Source organism: Panthera tigris, chromosome B4 (genome assembly GCF_018350195.1).
Source record: "Panthera tigris isolate Pti1 chromosome B4, P.tigris_Pti1_mat1.1, whole genome shotgun sequence".
Taxonomy (NCBI): domain Eukaryota; kingdom Metazoa; phylum Chordata; class Mammalia; order Carnivora; family Felidae; genus Panthera; species Panthera tigris.
In genome coordinates, this window is record NC_056666.1 from 5,325,174 (window position 1) to 5,344,380 (window position 19,207).

At 41.1% G+C, this 19,207-nt stretch overlaps 1 protein-coding gene and 1 long non-coding RNA gene across 3 annotated transcripts in view; both read right to left on the reverse strand.

The window, feature by feature from the left end:
* Positions 1–19,207, reverse strand: part of IL2RA (interleukin 2 receptor subunit alpha) — a 104,065-nt gene that overhangs the window by 54,810 nt on the left and 30,048 nt on the right. The window contains exon 1 of one of the 2 annotated variants that reach the window (XM_042990974.1): positions 773–1,018. The exons of the other annotated variant lie outside the window; for it this stretch is intronic. Within the exon in view, the coding sequence (XP_042846908.1) occupies positions 773–836 (64 nt within the window). The 5' untranslated portion in view covers positions 837–1,018. Of the gene's footprint in view, positions 1–772; positions 1,019–19,207 lie in introns of those variants that run through there. 2 annotated transcript variants of the gene reach the window in all.
* LOC122240205 lies at positions 11,335–17,550 on the reverse strand. The gene is made up of 3 exons (XR_006219583.1): positions 17,425–17,550; positions 13,103–13,278; positions 11,335–11,582 (listed from the first exon to the last, which is right to left on the reverse strand). It is a non-coding gene; the product is annotated as an uncharacterized LOC122240205 (long non-coding RNA).

Here is a 19,207-nt window from a genome sequence, read left to right on the forward strand (position 1 = left end):
GAAGAAGTTATTAGAAAATTCACACTCAATTAGGAAAGGTGGTTTGAGGTAGAAGTTGGTGGTTTCTTATTTGTTAAAAAAAAATTTCTTTGACAAAACCCATTTAAAAGGATGAATGAAATCCAAAATTTGCACATGTGTGTGTATACATACAAACACATATGTATACATGCATATATCCATATAAGACTATAAGAAAAAGTAGAGTTCTGAAAGCAAGTATGCTTATTTTTTCTAAAATTTCTATAACATTGCACGTGTAAAGAGCGTCCTAGGTATTATTTCCTGAGGCAGTATGTAGAAAAACAGCATATACATTTTTGAAGCCAAGATTTTTTGAGATCTTAAATTATCCTGATGTTTCCTATATTAGTTACTGACATCTCAGGACATTAACCTGGTCTTAGATTCCTAGTAGATTTTTAGATTGTTAGGTGTGGCGAAAAACTGTATCCATTGGAAAATAAGAGAACATGTCTTGAGGAATCTGCTCATTCGTATTCTGTTAATATTCAAATATCCTGCCACTCTATTCACCCCAGAATTAACAAAGACTCTGAGCAACAGGAGATCCCACCATCCCAGGCTCTGTGTATAGATCAGGGACGATTGAAGCATGACATGGGACCCTAGGGGGTCATGGACAAAGAATAGACCCTAAGATTCAACCCATGTGTCTGCACTTTCTACTTAGGAACCTCCTGATTCTGGGCTGAGAAGAGCTAACATCCATGAGCCTTCCCAAGATTCAGAGGGCACCTGTGACCCTTACCTGTCACGTGGCCATGTACCACGACGAATGTGAGGATTCCCCACAGCAGCAGGCTTGGCTCCATCTTGAGGGCAGTGAAGAGAAGGTGTTTCTCTGCAGAAGGCCAAGTTTCCAGTCAGCCTCTTATTTGTATCATGCTGGGAGGACGAGGGATGAAAGGATCAATCCACTCAGGGTGTCATCATGCTGTGGTCCCTCTGGTCTCTATGACAGTCCGAAGTTGCTCTCTATAAGTATTAGGCTGCTTTGGTGAGCCAGGAAATTGTGCCTAGCCCTCTCTAGTTTCAAATATAGGAAGTGGTTTTAACCAGGTTTTTTTTCAAGTTCAATTGCTGGGAGGTGTGGGCTGGGGTAGTGAGAAGGATTGGACTTCGTTTATGAATCCTTTCTTCAGCTTCACCCAGAAAAGGAAAGGGAGATTCCCCTGCTGCTGAAAGAGAATGAGCAAGCACTTCGTGGCAGTGGTCTCATTTAGTGTTTCATAAATTGACATCACCTTGAAATTGAGGTCCTCCCCCAGACTTGTGGCTCCCTGAGGAGTCAACAGGTGCCACACAGGATAAGGGGAGCCTAGTGGGGTCTTCAGTATTCAGGTAATTAAAAAGGAAGCAGAAGACTGACCCATATTCAAAATTCATGAATTGTCTACCAAGATCTATAATCAGTAGTGTAGTGGCCACAATTGTTTCACCATGATGTCCAGGTTCCTGAATGTGAATTGTGATTTTACAAGATATTTTGCCTCCAGATTTGTCTTTCTCTTAAAGGATCATACTAAAAGTCGGCTTTGATTTTAAACTTTAGATTTTTTTTTTTGCAAAATTAAATCATTCTTCATTGTTTAATTATCAGAGTTATCTTCTGATTTTCATGAAATGGTTGACTGTGTTTGCTATCTGGAAATTCACATCCATTAGCAATCATCTAATGATCACAGTATAATATGATCTTTTTAAGAAGTTTACTTATTTATTTTGAGAGAAAGAGAGCGTGAATGGAGGAGGGGCAGAGAGAGAGGAAGAGAGAATCCCAAGTAGGCTCCATGCTGTGAGCGCAGAGTGCAACACAGGACTCGAACTCACGAACCGTGAGATCATGACTTGAGCCAAAATCAAGGATTGGACACTCAACCCACTGAGCCACCCAGGCACACTAAAATACAATTTTTAAAATATTTGAAAGCAAGTAAATATATTGACAAAAGGAAGACCATCTTTTCAACCAAAGCAGTTCATGGTTCCAATATGTATTATCTCTACCCCTGACATTCTCTCAGAAAAGCAACTACCTCTGAAAAGAACCTTGGAATTCTGCAAATGAACTAAGAGTAGTTTCCTAACTAAGTACCAGAGTTTGCAGAGAAAACTCGTCAACTGATCTCTTTCTGGGAGTGGGATACTTATCAAAGCATGACAAGATTATTTTTTTAAGATTCCAGAGCAGGCTTCACCTCATGGCTAGAAACATTTTCAACTGTGTGGATGAATGCAGCAATTCTGTTATCCCCGGAGTCTGTCCCAGTGACTGAACTGGAGGTTTTTGCTAGCCATAGTTATCATTGTATAGTTTTTAAACAAACTTACAGAAAAAATATAATATGAACATCTCCCTCCAATAAACTAAGAGTAGTTGTCAGTGCGATGTTCTATTGCCCCCAAGTAGTTGAGTGTGTATTTCCTACGAACAAGGAAATTCTCCAACATCACTACAACCATCAGTCAGGAAACCATATTGATGCATTACTACCAGGCAATCCTTAGACCCAAGTTTCTCTAGTTGTCTCAGTAATGTCCCTCACATCAAAGGATCCAGTTCAGAATCATCTGTTGCATCTAGTTGCCATGTGTCTTTAGCAGGTCCTTTGTCTTGGCTTTCATGACCCGACGTATTTGAGGATTACAAATGAGTTATTTTGTAGATTATCCCTCAGTTTGGATTTATTTACCATTTCCTCACTATTAGATCAGGTTTTGCATCTTTGGCAAGAATAACACAGAAGTGGTGCTGTGTTCTTACCATCACACCCTTCGATCCTATTACTGATGCCGTTTACTTTGGTCCTTTGATTGAATAAAGTGGTGTTATCTGGGTGCCCCCCGTTTTAAAGTCACTGTTTTCCTCTTTGTAATAAATATTGTGTGATATGATATAAATATCCATTATTTATTCACTTACTTAGTTGTACCTATGTGGACTCATGATTTTTCATTTTATTCAGTGGGGTATAATCTATTATTGTCATTTCAATGCTCAAATTGTCTCCTGTTTGTCAATTGGGAGCCCATTCAAGCTGGCTTCTGTGACCTTTTGACGTGTCCCATCATTCCTCAAGTACCTCCTTGCTTTGGGGGCATAAAAAGATCTTCTGGGCTGGTCTTTGACTTTCTCTGTCCCAGCCCTGGAATCTGCCATTTATCCAGAAAGCTCTGGGTCCTTTAGAGGACAATAGTCTTGAGAAGCCAAGATGTGCTCATTGCTATTGGGGTACAGCTACTCCCAGGCTGTCCCAAAAGACTAAGCTAGGGGATATATGCATGTAAAATATCTGCATGTACACACACACACACACACACACACACATTGGCTCACTCATCTTTACATCTATATGTATTTCTATATCCATCTACACATACTGAAAATCATGAGTTCACACCGATACATCCCAACATCACAATTCCAATCTACTACCATAGGGCTGAAGTCTGATTTTTTTCCTTTCCTATATTTGTAACTCCCTTCCCTGATGGCAGAAATTTGGTTTCCATTATCTCTAGTCTCTTTACTTTTCGATCAGTCCCCCTGTATGTTATCCATCTCTCATCTCTCCCACCATGCCCTGCCCCACATGGATCTCCTCCTTTCCCTGCTCAGGCTCTGAATGCCTCTTCTGATACAACCCCCAAACACTGAAGGAATGACCTCCCCCTGATCAAGCTCTGATGCCCCTTACCAAGCTAGCCCCCCAAGTCCTCATGGATGTCCTTCTAACCCTGTTTGGGTGCTACAGTCCTATGCTGGGCCATTCCTTTTGGGGATGACCTCCTCCCCTTGCTTGAGTTTTGATACCAGCCCCATGTGTGAACCTCCTTTCCATTCCTATTGGGCTCAGATAGCCCTTGTCAGTCTGCCTGTCTTTGTGGACTCCTCTCACTCTGATCAGGTTCTGACTTCCCCCACTGGGCTGCTCCCTGTTGGGGACCCCTGCTGCACTCTGCATGGACCCTGACTCCTCATACCAGACAGTCTCCGCATAGAGACACCTTCCTCACTACCTTTGGGCCAGGACCCCACCATTCTACTGGGTCACTGTGTCATCTTCCACTAGAAACCACATTGTCTCCCTTGCTTTGCCCTGCCTGAAAGGTTTAGGAATGAATTGTTCAAAGAAGGAAGGATTAAAGAGGAAGACTAGTGGCTACCATCAAGAGTAAAGTAAGAAAGAAAATAAGGCCAAAATGTGGAAACCAGACAAGCTCAGAGAACGAGCACAGATGTAATGAAGAAGCAAATAAAACCACGATTACCTCCAAGATGTTTAGTGTGTTTCATGTTTTTCTTAAACTCTAGAAGGTCTTGGGAATTAATTTTTTTGATAGAAAGTGACAATTATAGGGGCACCGGGGTGGCTCAGTCAGTTGAGGATCTGACATTGGCTCAGGTCATGATCTCACGGTTCATGAGTTCGAGCCCTGCGTCGGGCTCTGTGCTGACAGCTTGGAGCCTGGAGCCTGCTTCAGATTCTGTGTCTCCTTCTCTCTCTCTGCCCCTCCCCCACTCAGGCTCTGTCTCTTTGTCTCTCTCTCTCTCCCTCTCAAAAATAAAGAAACGTTAAAAAAAAAGAAAATGACAATTACCTAAAGTTCACTTCTCCTTCAATTAGATATCAGTTTCTTTTTTCTTTTATGAAGTTAAAGTAAAATTAAACTTAATGGTATTTATTTACAAACTGAGGATCAAAGAAATATTAACCAGCACTCACAAAGTACGTTTGGGTTAAAGAGGACAGCAAAAATTAATCTCACAAATTAATTAATTTCTTTATAAAATAATCAAAACTTGAGATATGATTTTTTTTACAGCAGAACCTCCCTCAGCACCTCCTCATAATAATTAGAAGAGCTAAATCTATTATATTTTATTAGTAACAAAGTAATAAAATATTAATAAAACAGATTAATAATCCTTTGCTTTTCATTTTTGTTATAGAAATTATATTATTAAAAGGAAAATAGCAACTTGGGGGATGTTTTAAACCAAAGAACTGTAATTTTAAAAAATTTTTTTAATGTTTATTTATTTTTGAGAGAGAGACAAGAGTGTGAGCAGGGGAGAAGCAGAGAGGGAGACACACACAGAATCCAAAGCAGGCTCCAGGCTCTGAGCGGTTAGCACAGAGTGCCCCACACGGGCTCGAATTCACAAACTGCGAGATCGTGACCTGAGCCGAAGTCGGATGCTCAACCAACTGAGCCACTCAGGCACCCCAGATAACTGCAATTTTTTTAATGCTTTATTTATTTTTGAGAGAACACAAGTGGGGGAGGGGCACAGAGAAGGGGACAGATGATCTGAAGTGGGCTCTGTGCTGACAGCAGAGAGCCAATGTGGGGCACAAACTCACGAACCCTGAGATCATGACCTGAGCCATAGTTGGATGCTCAACTGACTAAGCCACCCAGGTGCCCCCAAATAATTGTAGTTTTTAGGGGGAGTGTTGGCTTAGATCCTCATGTCAGAGGCCACATTTGACAATCCTTACACCCTGTCTTGCACTGGAATTTTGGGGAAAGAGACAATGATAGAAATTGCACACTCCTCCAAAAAATTATCAGTTTGCCTTTAAAAGCTCACTTCTCCATTTTCAAGAAATTTCAGGTTGAATTTCTTCATTTTCTCTTGGAAACGTTAGGACCTGTTGCTTGTTCAAGTCAGTCCCAGTTGGAGAACCACGCGAAACTCTCTTAGTCACAGAACCGAGTCAACATGATAGTGTGATAGAAAAGTTGGTTGCTCACTCAGTTGAGTGATATCATAAACACATGATGCAATTAAAACCCAATTTACATGACAGACCAGAGACTAATAAATTGACAACCACAACATGACAGTGTGATGGAGACTATCAACAGTTCACCAGAATCATTCTCTGCTTTCTTCTTGGGCAAATGAACAAGATACATCCCCCAGCCTCCCACGGCTAAGTGCGGTTCTACGATGTTCTTGCCAGGAAACGTCAGTAGAAGTTTAGGCACTTAGTGGAATGTTTAGGACTTCCACCTCATTTGTTTTACTGGAAATCCTAGTGTTTCTTCTTTCCTGCAGCCTAGAATGCTGTGACCAGAGTCATCTTGGAAGCTGGGTGTTGAAAATGCCAGCATTGGGCTCTGCCTGAGTTTCTGAATGTGGGGATACAGCTGCCTATGACCAGGAATATGTACCTCAAATTGCTATATAAGTGAAATTTTTTTGTACGTTAAGCCACATTATTGTGGGATCTTCTGTTACGACCTCTTAGCTTACCCTGAGTAATATGACTGGTCTCAAGGGACAGAGCAAACACCAAATGTTCCTGTATTAGCGATTTCCCACGGAACCCCAGACTTGCTTAGAAATGGTTCAACAATTTTCAAATCACATAAGAACAACCATAACTCATCATAAATGGGAAAACCCCAGCCATTTATGAGCCACTAAGCAAAAATATTTAGCTTATCTTTCCCAAATATGGGAGCTCTGCCATTTTGCTTTAAACAATCAACCTAGCTAAATGATTCCATTGTCTGACATGTTGTTATTTGAAGTTTCTTCCTAATATTAGGGTTTCACATAAACGTATCTTGACATTTAAAACAAAATGTTGCTGAACATCAAGTAGTGAAGCAACACCTAGGTCTGCTGGTAGAACAGCACAAAAAAATACCTCTAAGTATTTAACTGATTGTGTTTATAAAATATTTAAATTCCTATTAATGAAAAGTTTCCCCCAAAATACCATATCACAAAGCCCCCACAATTTTCCTGACAAAATAAAGAGAGCCGATTCTTGGTACTAAGATGGATTAACATAAAACAAATAACTTAGTTGACTTTTACAATTTGCATTCAGTGAACTTTTAGTCCTTCCTTGTTTACTGACCACGAGCTTTCTCGTTGATGGCACACTGTGCTGTGCAGAGACGGAAGACCTAGGGAGAGGAGAAGATGGCAGAACCATGTTGTCATGAATTATATACAATCTTACGCTGAGGCTCTATATACCATAGCTGCTGTGCTCAATGAATTTACAATCGAGGCGGAAAGACTCGTGGAAAGACTCATGAGTATCACTTCCTCCAGGAGGTCTTTTTTTTTTTTTTTAATTTTTTAAGGTTTGTCTTCATTTATTTTGAGAGAAAGAGAGCACAAGTGGGGTAGGAGCAGAGAGACAGGGAGAGAGAATTCCAAGCAGGTTCCACACGGACACAGCACAGAGCCTGACGTGGGACCCAAACCCACAAACCGTGAGATCATGACCTGAGCTGAAACCAAGTGCCGGAAGCCCAACCGACTGAGCCACCCAGGCGCCCCCAGGAGGTCTTTTCTAATTCTATCTTCCCACTGTCATAGCACTTGCCATGCTATACCATCATCCACTATTTAAACGCTATTATACCACTATTTGTGAGGACACATATACACAAAAATATAACTAGCACATGATAAAGCAATTACAGACAAAGGCTTTGTGAGCACATGTCAAAGTTTTTTTCAAGCCTGTTGCAAGGAGGTGATTTCCAATTAGTCCAGTTCAAAGACCTCTTTTCTAGTAGACTTTTTTTTTTTTTTTTTTGGAAAGAGTAGCTAGATAACATTGATAGATTAGGCTCAAGGGAGGAACATTTGGTTAAAAGTAACCAAGTTCCTTACAGGACAGACGGTCAACTGTGCAAGTTGAATCTCAGTTTATCAGGAAATTGCTCAGTCCTGTTACCAGAAAAGCTTGGTACTTCCCAGAAGAAACTGTTCCTCACATCAGACAGCAAATTTCTGACCCAGACTGCCTTATTTTAGGTTTGAGAGACAATTTTCTAATAGTAAAAAGTGACAAATACAAATGATCATGATTACAAGAACATCAGAAAGTCAGGAAGGAAAAATTTAGTGGGTTGATAGGGTCGAGAAAGGCCTAAGAATTGTACTTGAGAGGTAAGTGCTGTCTTGGTAAGTAAATACTGAGTTCTAACAGGGCATGGTCTGCAGTTGACCTGAAATAGAGCCGTGTGGACGGGCAGTGGAAGCTATGGGTAGAAATGTCAGTTGGATTCAGACTGAGGTGGACCGTGATGGACAATAGGATGTTTGGACTTTAGCCACTGAAAATGCCTAAGCAGGGGTGGGACAGAATCCAAGTGATGGATGAGCTTGCGGAGGGGCTGAAGGTGGACAGGAGAGAGTAAAGATGCAGGGGAGATTGGACTCACAGAGATACTAAGATATTCCCCAGGCATGACATAATGAAGACCTGAATGAAGTGATATGAATTGACATGGCAAGGAGGAGTGATGTCAGGATATCTTGCAAAGGAAAAATGCAATCTTATTACCCCGCATCTGAAGGTGAGGGGTAGAGAATGGAAGTTATGAACTTCGGCAGAAGAGAAATTCACTGATGTGAGTCTCATCTTTTCCTTTCCTCGAAGATGCTCGTAAACAAATAGGTCAGCAAGGGGAGATGGACAGAGACAACAGAAGGTTAAATCAGGTGCTGGAGGCTGAGGTTAGGTGGGGGCAGGAAGGTGGCACCATTAATGGACAAGAGTTCATTGTTCTCTTTTGGTTGTGCTGTCATTCTCTCTATACTGGACGGTCCTTGAAGACAGGAGCTCTGTTTGGGGCATTTATTATCCAGACTATCCTATACCTTGGTTTCCCAATCTCTTCCCTCACCCCACTAATGAATCGCTGGCCTGCAGCAGAAACTATTTCTAAGAGTCTAGAGAGGGGAGAAGGGGGTAAGGGAGGAGCAGGAGAAAGGAGAAGATGTGGTCAGAAATCTACCACCCTCTTTCACTTCCCCCTCATTTATCATTATGGATTGTCATTTTGATGGTCGTTTCAACAATGCGCCCAGTCCTAAGTGATACAGATTCTCCTTGGAAAGGAAGATAAGAGAGATGGGTCATGAATGACTGAAAGCAGAAATTAAAAGTAAGGAGAAAGGATGAGATGAGAAAGAAAGAGATGAGAAAGAAGTGATTGCAGTGAGGGATGGTGAGTCCCATTGGTGGTGAAGCGTGATAGCTTGTTGGCTCCTAATCATTGAGGATGGGGTCATCAGTTCTCCAAGGCATAGTTGATAAGGTAGGCATGATATGCACATCAGAGATGCCAAGGGTGAGAAAAATTGCCTTACAGAAAAAAAAAAGAAATGGTTGACCAACAAAGTAGAGATGACAGAAGGTGGCAGAGAAGGGGTTAGGAGAAAGTAAAAAATAAACTTTGGGGAAATAATAGGGGTAGTTGGCATCTGCTGTTTAAAGAGATTATAAAAGTCATTGGCAAATAATAGTTTGCAATTTGCTTTGCAATGCTAGCCCCTTTCCTCAAAGTTTCCACAAATGGGATTGAGTACAAATCCCATTTTGGTGCCCAGATGGCTGGTGGGTTAAGAGTCAGACTCTTGATTTTGGCTCAGGTCATGATCTCATGGTCCATGAGTTGGAGCCCCACATCAGGCTCTGTCCTGACACTGAGGAGCCCGCTTGGGATTCTCTCTCACTCTCTCTCTCTCTCTCTGCTCCTTTTCCACTCACACTATTCCCTCCCCGCCCCTGCCCTCACAAAATAATAAGTAAACTTAAAAAAAAATCCATTTCTCACTCATGCCTTTTGGAGTTGAATTCACTTTGAGGGTGTGTTAAAATGCTGAACACAGCTTTCTCTGTGACATAGAGGCAAGAAGGAAGGCTAGAGAACTCAGGAAGCCCACAAGGTCTCCCTCTTCTTTCCTGCTATCTTCTTTGTCATGTCATGTATACTAATGTCTTCAACAGGGGAGTCCCAAGAAGGGAGAAGGTGAAACCTGGATAAAAGAATTTCACTTCAAAAAAAAAAAAAAAAAAAAAAAAAAAAGAATTTCACTTCTGTGAAGTCATCCCTCAACAAATGTTGACTGCATCCCTACAATTAAAGCACTGTGCTAGGGTCTGGGACAGATCTAAGAAATTCAGACCGACTGTGAGGATACTCACAGCCCACTCAAAGAGAAAAAGAAATGGGCTGTTGACAAGGGAAATGACTGGTGGGTTCTGCAGGGATCCTTTACACGCACAGACGTGCCCTGCCTTTCCCAGCTGCACCACATGAAAGCAGCCTTGCCCTCTCATCTCACACTCCATTTGCTAGCAGAGTGCTGTGCTGAACTGTGGTTCAGAGTCAGAATCCAAACAGGAGAGGACTCCTGGCATAGAATGACCAGAATGCTGCTGGGAGACTCTTGTTTGCATAGTTGATGTTCTTATTCAGTTCAGTAAGAGGTTGTTTGGTGTCCCAGGCCTTTCTGACCTTTATCTCCTAGAGATGGGTCTGAAATCTCCACTGAAGGTCCCACCATTTACTGTTTGTCCTACAGCCCATGTGCTCTTGGAGTGCACCCTCTAGTATAATTCAATTCAAGGAATACAGATTGGGAACCCAGGCACAAGGCATTCAGTCCGAGGTCTGGAAGACTCAAAGACAAAGAAAAATAGGGTTCCTGCTCTCAAAGAGCCCACAGTGTAATTATGGGGATTGGGAGCAGAAAAGCCCCCCAACTAACTGCAGATACATCTGTTAGATTGGCAGGCCCCCAAATAACAAACGCACCAATACAAGAGAAGCTGGGGTGTGGAGGTCTTCAGCACATGCTTGTTAAGTGGGTGGTGGAGGGGTCGTTGGCGTCTGCTGTGAGTGACACCTCTCGTTGTTGAGAGGTATGTCGTACCATCTCAGGTTTTGCCCCAGTTGGTGCTGTACAAACAGACTTATTTCTCTCAAGCTGGCGTTGAGAGAATACTGCTACTAATTCTATGAAATCTACAGGTGCATCCTGTTATTGTGACACAGAGCCGAATGTCTACAGTTTGTAATTTCCACCAGATTTTTCTAGATGGGGCACAGGGCTACTGTGGAATACCTAATCCACTGTGAATCAAGCAAATCCCCTCTTCACATGGCTCGTTTCCAAGGAGCGATTTGGCCGATTGTGAATCGCCCTGCCTGTAGGATGCGGGGAGAGAATATTTGGTTCGTATGAATCAAAATCTAAGCCCTCCATCTCTGACAGTTGAAAATTGACCCTGTCATCATTTTGCAGCTTATGATGACCATTTGTGTTGGATCTCACAGAGATGGTCAGAAAGTTAGATTTCTTTTCTCCCTTTCCATTTGAGAGCAAGATGTGTTCGCTAGATGGGTATCAGCAAAAACCCCCTCGCTGCTTCCATCGTGGGTCTAGTTTAGGGATGCAGAATAATACATCTCATCTTTCACACCAACACTAATTACTAATGGCTGCTTGGAGCAGATCCTGGGGCTCCATCAGACTCAGGGGGTTGTAGGAATTTATTTGGAGGGGTCATGTCGGCCTCTCCATCTTTCTTCTCCATTGCTTCCAGTTTAATCTTCTTGAAGATTTTCCTTCCCTTATCCCAAACCTAGAGTCTTAGGAATGTCCATAATGTCTTTGAAATTAAGCCCAGATTCATCAGCCTGGCATTCGAGATCCTTCATAATCTGTCCCAGCCTCGCTCTTCAACAGGAATTCTCCACTCTTCTCCTTCATGCTGGTTTTCCTACAGACAAACAATAAAGCAAAACAAAAATCAACTGCTCACTAATCCCCCAACATGACCTCCTCTTTTCCTGGTTCTCTCTGCTAAATGACTAAGTCCAGATCTAATGGACTCTTTAAGGTCCAGCTCAAATGCTACCGCCTAATGGAAATCTCACTTTGTCCCTCTGTCTGGAGATGCTGTCTCTCCTCTGCATCTCAGTGACAACAACAAACACCAGCATTAATTAAGAACACACCACATGGCAAACACTGTGCTAAGCATTTCATATGTTTGACCTCATTGCCTTCTCACAGCAACTGGATGAGGCCAGTGCACCATCACGATTTCCATTTTACACATGAAGACATTGAGTCTCATTGTGGTTGTGAAACTCCCACACTCACAACAATTTATTAGGGTTGATGTCATGTCTAGATACCTCGGTCTATCTACTGCTTAAACAAGGACACTATTCCATTACTCTCGGGGCATTCTCAAATTTATAATTGTGTTACAGGTATCTGGAGATATAACTGATCATTCCAACCAGATTATGTATTTTTAAGGGCACGAAATGCCTCTCAGTCACCTTTTATTTCTAGTGCCTAGTGCAATACCTTGCACACAATAGATACTCAGTGTAAGTATCCGTTGAATGCATGGTTACATGGAGAGACTTTTTTTTATTTTAGTTTTTATTTAAATTTTAGTTAGCTAACATACAGTGCAATATTGGTTCAGTAGTAGAATTCAGTGATTCATCACTTACATATAACACCCAGTGCTCATCACAATAAGTGCCCTCCTTAATACCTATCACCCATCTAGTCCCTCTTCCCCCCACCTCCTTCCATCAACCCTTAGTTTGTTCTCTATCATTAAGAGTCCCTTGTGGTTAGTTTCTCTTTCTCCTCTTTTTTTCTCCCTTCCCATATGTTATCTGCTTTGTTTCTTGAATTCCACATATGAGTGAAATCATATAATAATTTTCTTTCTCTGATTGACTTATTTCACTTAACATAATACATTCTAGCTCCATCCATGCCATTGCAAATGGCAGGATTTCATTCTTTTTGATGGCTGAGTAATACTCCATTGTATATATATACACCACATATTTAAATTTTTTTTTAATTTGAGAGAGAGAGTGCACTAGCTAGGGGAAGATGCAGAGGGAGAGAGAGAGAATCTTAAGCAGGCTCCACACTCAGTGCAAAACCCAGTGCAGGGCTCAATCCCACAACCCTGGGATCATGACCTGAGCCAAAATCAAGAGTTGGATATTCAACTGATTGAGCCACCCAGGTGCCGCTATACCACGTCTTTTTTTATCCATTCATCAGTCTATGGAGATTTGGGCTTGGAGAGCCCTTTTAAAGCTCTGCTTTTGGGAGACAAGATCAATACGGTATTAGCCTAAACCAGTTTTCATTAGGGGTTTTACTTTATGGATTTGGGTTTGAGGAGAAATCATTCAATTGTGTTATCTCTGAGTCCACAATTATGTAATAGGTTACAAAGGGTTTGATTGTACTCACATCTTCAGTTTTAATAAGAAGGATGGTCAACATTCTCAATCATGAGTTCAGAGAATTGGAGGCAATTAGCCAGTTGATGTAAGTTTCCTTATTTAGGAGAAGAGTGTGTGGTTTTTTTTTGGCTTTAGACTTGCCTCTCCTTAAGAGCTGATGGGTCTCCAGGAACTGAGCTGGGCCTGAGGGAGGGTAAGAATGGAGGAGTGTAATATTTTGCTTACTTAAGTTCTGAGAAACTTTGCCTTTTGTGAAAGCTCACAGCTTTCCTTGCAATTCTTTCCAGCAACTTCTAGTTTCAGAGCTTGGGAAAAGGAAATGAAACAAAACAAAAATAAATAAAAATAATAGGCAGAAACAAAACAGGAACCTTTTGGGTCATGGAGCAAGAGGATTATTTCATACTAGGCAAATTTTGTTTTTTACATGAACCTGGAGGATTAAAACAGAACAAAAGAAGAACATCAAAGTGATATTAGCAAGTTGTTAAATGTATGAAATCCAAATATCGGTTCCATCAGTCAAGACAGGATGGGATATTAACAATACCTCGAATTGATGAAATTTATTCTTTCTGAAAAGCTCAGAACTTTTTGTTTGGGTTTCCTCCTTTTTTCCCTCCCCAATCTATTATGAAATATTCTGTTTCTCGTTTGATAAAGGAAGAGATCAAGATCTGTTGAGATTAGGTTGATTTCATCCATGCTGGAGACAAGGACTGAGTTCTAATTTTCTCACTTCTCTGTCTTTTTCTGAAAACAAAACAAAACTAAACAAAACAACTGCATGTCTGTCCTGTTATTACCCATACTTCCCCACATTGGTGACTTGTCTGCCTGTTTTATACAAAGAAGGGAATTCTTTATCTTCTGCTGAGCTCATTTTTGGTGCTCTGTTACCACTACTATTTGTTGAGTACCTACTATGTGCCAGCCACTTTGCACTGGCATTATAGCGAGAACAAAACAGACACAATCCTTGCCATTATTGTGGTGCTTGAGTTCTGGTGAGGCACACAGACAATAAGCAAACAAACGTGAGTAGATAGTGTAATGTTCCGTGGTGATAAGTGTTACAAAGAAAAATAATGCATGCAAGTAAAAAGTGCCAGGATGACGGGGTGGGGGGGGGGCTGTGGAGAGGATGCTATTTTAGGTGGCGAAGTCAAGAAAAACTGTCGAGGAGGTCCTGGATAAAGTGAAGGAACAGCCATATAGCTATTTGGAAGAGCAATGAGCTCGATGTCCTGGGGTCAGCAATCAGGCTGATGCAAGTGAGCAAGCCAGAGGACAGAGGTAAGAGATGCAGGTTGGAAAAGTGGGGAGGGGCTGAATCATGGAAAGATTTGTAGACCATGTCAGGAGTTTGGGATAGTATTCCAAGTAGATGGAAGCCGAGAGGAGTAAAGTCATCAGATTATTGCAGTTGTCCAAGTGAGATAGACAATGGTGGCTTGGTCTGCCATGCTAACAGTGAAGCTTGTGAGAAGTGTCCATTTGGGGGATCTATTTGCAAAGTAGAGCTCAAGAATTTGCTTGATAGATTGGATGAGGGACGTAAGGAAAATAGAAGAATCAAGTATGACTCAGATCTTTGGCTTCAGTACTCAGGAAAGGTGTGACCATTTCCTGAGAGAGAAGGTGGGTGGAAGGTGGCTCTGGGCTATAAGGGACAGGTGGAACCAAGAGTTCTGTTCTGGCCATGGTCATTGGCATCTAAGTGAATACTGTGGAGGCGGGCAATAAACAACTTTTAAAAGAAAATTTTAACTGTAGTTGACGTACAATATTATATTAGTTTGAGGTGTACAACATAGTGATCTGACAATTTTATACATTACAAAATACTCACTACTCTAAGTGTAGTCACCATACAATGTTAGTACAATATTACTGACTGTATTCCCTGTGTGTAGTTTTCATCCCCGTGACTTATTTATTTAGTAACTGGAAGTTTGTACCTCTTAATCCCCATCACCGATTTCACCTAGCCACTGCCCCACCTTGGTCAACCACCAGTTTGTTCTCTATATTTGTGAGTCTGTTTCTGGGTTTTGTTCCCTAATTGTTTGTTTGTTCATTTGTTTTGTTTTTTATATTCTACATATAAGTGATATCATATGGTTATTGTCTTTCCAGTATGACTTATTTCACTTAATACCCTCTAGGTCCATCTATATTATTGTGAATGGCAAGACATCATTCTTTTTAGTGGCTGACTAATATTCCATTGCATATACATACATATACAGATATACGTATATAGAGAGACACATAGATATGTGTATATATCACATCTTCTTTCTTTCTTTCTTTTTCTTTTTTAATTTTTTAAATTTTTCTATAACTTATTTATTTTTTATAATTTACATCCAAGTTAGTTAACACATAGCGCAACAATGGTTTCAGGAGTAGATTCCTTAATGCCCCTTACCCATTTAGCCCCTCCCCCCCAAACCCTCCAGCAACCCTCTGTTTGTTCTCTATATTTAAGAGTCTCTTATGTTTTGTCCCCCTCCCTGTTTTTATATTATTTTTGCTTCCCTTCCCTTATGTTCATCTGTTTTGTATGTCAAAGTCTTCACATGAGTGAAGTCATGTGATATTTGTCTTTCTCTGGCTGACTAATTTCATTTAGCGTAATACCCTCCAGTTCCAACCATGTAGTTACAAATGGCAAGATTTCATTCTTTTTGATTGCCGAGCAATACTCCATTGTATATATATACCACATCTTCTTTATCAATTCATCCATCAATGGACAATTTGGGCTCTTTCCATACTTTGGCTATTGTGGATAGTGCTGCTATAAACATGGGGGTGCTTGTGTCCCTTCGAAACAGCATACCTGTATCCCTTGGATAAATACCTAGTAGTGCAATTGCTAGGTCATAGGGTAGCTCTGTTTTTATATATACATTTTCTTTACCCATTCATCTATTGATGGACACTTAGGTTGTTTCCGTATCTTCCTTTTGCAAATAATACTGCAATAAACATAAAGGTTCATGTATCTTTTTGAATTCGTGTTTTGGTTTTCTTTGAGTAACTCTCCAGAAGTAGAATTACTGGATTGTATGGTATTTCTATTTTTAATTTTCTCAGGGATCTCAGTCCTGTTTTCCAAAGTGGCTGCACCAATTTACATTCCCGCCAACAATGCACAAGGATTTCCCTTTCTTCGCATCCTCACCAACACTTGTTATTTCTTGTCCTTTTGATACTAGCCATTCTGACTGGTGTGAGGTAATATCTCATTGTGGTTTTGATTTACATTTCCCTGATAATCAGTGATGTTGAGCATCTTTTCATGTGTCTGTTGGCCATCTGGATGTCTTCCTTGAAAACTGTCCCTAGGGGCGCCTGGGTGGCGCAGTCGGTTAAGCGTCCGACTTCAGCCAGGTCACGATCTCGCGGTCCGTGAGTTCGAGCCCCGCGTCAGGCTCTGGGCTGACGGCTCGGAGCCTGGAGCCTGTTTCCGATTCTGTGTCTCCCTCTCTCTGCCCCTCCCCCGTTCATGCTCTGTCTCTCTCTGTACCAAAAATAAAAATTAAAAAAAAAGTTGAAAAAAAAAATTTTAACAAAAAAAAGAAAACTGTCCCTTGAGGTCTTTTTTCCATTTTTAAATCTGATTATTTGTTCTTTGTTTTGTTTTGGTGTTGAGATGTATGAGTCCTTTATATATTTTGGACATCAACCCCGTATTGAATAGATCATTTCCAAACATTTTCTCCGTAGGTTGCCTTTTTGTTTTATGGATGGTCTTCTTTGTGATGCAAAAACTTTTAGTTAATGAAGTCCCACTTGTTTTAGTTTTGCTTTTGTTTCCTTGTCTGAGGAGACAGATCCAGAAAAAATATTGCAGAGGCTGATGACCAAATGTTTTCTTTCAGGAGATTTAAGGTTTCATGTCTTACTTTTAGGTCTTTAATTCATTTTATTTTTGTGTATGGCGTAAGAAAGTGGTCCAGTTTCATTCTTTTGCATGTAACTGTCCAGTTTTCCCAATAGTTATCTATTGAAAAGACTATCTTTTCCCCATTGTACATTCTGGCCTCCTTTGTCAAAGATTAAGTGATAACTCATTTGAAAAATTATGTTCTAGAGGAAAACAAAGAATATAAAGCAGTAGCTGGAAGGCATTTCGGGGGCTAGTGAGTTGGTTTTTTATGGACTTTATTTCTTAGAGTGGTTTTAGGTTCACAGAAAACTTGAGTGGTAGGTACAGAGATTTCTCATTTGCCCCTTGCCCCCTGGGCCTCCCACAGCCTGCTCCACTATCAGTATCCCCCACCAGAGTGGTACATTTGTTACAACTGATGAACTTACATCGCCATATCATCATCACCCAGAGTCCGTAGTTGACATTAGGGTTCACTGTTAGCGTTGTGAATTCTGTGGATTTGGACAAAAATATAATGATATGTATTTACCATTAGAATATCATGCAAAATAGTGTCACTGCCCTAAAAATCCTCTGTGCTCTACCTACTCCTTCCTTCCTCCCCACCTAGTCCCTGGCAATTAGTGAGTTTTAAAAAATTATTTTGTGTGTTTTCTAAGAAGGGAATTATTATAGGATAGTGGTATGCTGATGAAAATGCTTGGAAGGGAAAGAGAGAGAATTGCAGGCACAAAATTTTTGAGTAAAAGAAAGGTCAGAGAATTTGATGTGTAAACAAAAGAATCAGCCTGAGATACCAGCATAGACAGTCCTTCAATTATAACAGGTGGAAGATAGTAAATAATGGGTCAGAGGTAGGTCTGCTGATGAATGGGGTGGTGAGAGGCAAGATAAGTATTCTGATCGCTTTATTTCCTCGGTGAAATGAGAGAAGCAAGGTTGTCACCTAAGAAAATGGAGAAGCCAAGATGTGTTAGAGGAGATGGCTCACTCAACAAGTTTTATTGAGCGACTTCTATGTGCCAGTCACCATATTGGGGCCCAGGGAAACAACAGTGAACAAAATCATGTCTGTGTTTTCATGGAATTTACATTCTAGTAGATTTGAGAAGGTGTGAAAGGTGAGAATGGGTATTAGTTTCACTGCAGAAATGAATGACCCAAAGTGTCAGTGACTTACAACAAAAAAAAAGTTTAATTCTCACCCATGCTGCATGTCAGCCGAGGGTCACCTAAAGCTCTGCCATGGGCTGTGGCTCTGCTCCAGACAGCGAGTAGACTAAAACTCTTCTCAGTCTTGGTCTTCTTCATTTGTAGATCTCTATTAGAAAATCAGCCCGTTTGGCGTGTGCCAGTCTTGTGACGCAAGGAATCAAACAAGAGAGCTTACAGAAACATAGAATAGTTCTTAGAGCTTTTTCAGTGCAGGATGCTCCCCATTCCATTGGCTAAAGCCAGTCCCATGGCCCACCATGACACCAGAGGGATGGAAAGGCAAACCCTCCCCACAGAAGGCATTGCCATTCATAAGAAAGAGGGCAGGTAGAAATACAGAATCCTCCACCAAGAAAGTGGAGTGCTTTTCTATTTTCACTCTGTCTACCACAGATTTAATTATTTGGATCACTTATAAATCTATACATTCGGCCCCAATGTTCACCCTTAGCTACAGAGTGATATATCAGGCTGCCTCTGAGAGATTTGCCCAGGTCCCCTAAATCTCTCAAACTCAACATTTCCCAAACTGAACTCACTATCTTTTCCCTCAGTCGTTCTTCTGGATTCTCCATCTCCTTCAAAGATAGCAGATCCTCGGTATCTCTCTCCTTGACTATTACCCTGAGCTTCAGACTTACCTTCCTAAAATAGGAATCTGATTATATGATAATCTATGTTACATGGGAATAAATCCCCAAATCCTTAGCGCAGCCTACAAGGACATTTGTAATATAGCCTCTTGTCTTGCCACATTCTCCTCTTGTCTTGCCACCTACCTTGTCCCCGAAGTTCTTTAAGTGTGTGAGGCCACTTCATATCCTCATGGCTTTTCTTATGCTCTGGGAAAACTCTGCCTGGGAAATCCCTCTGCTCCTCATCTTTCAAAGTCAGCTCACCCTTCTCCTTTTTGAAGTTTTTAGGACTTTCACTCCCGATAGAGTAGACAATTCTCTTCTGCGCCTGTTGTAAATTTGTTGTTGTCATCTACAA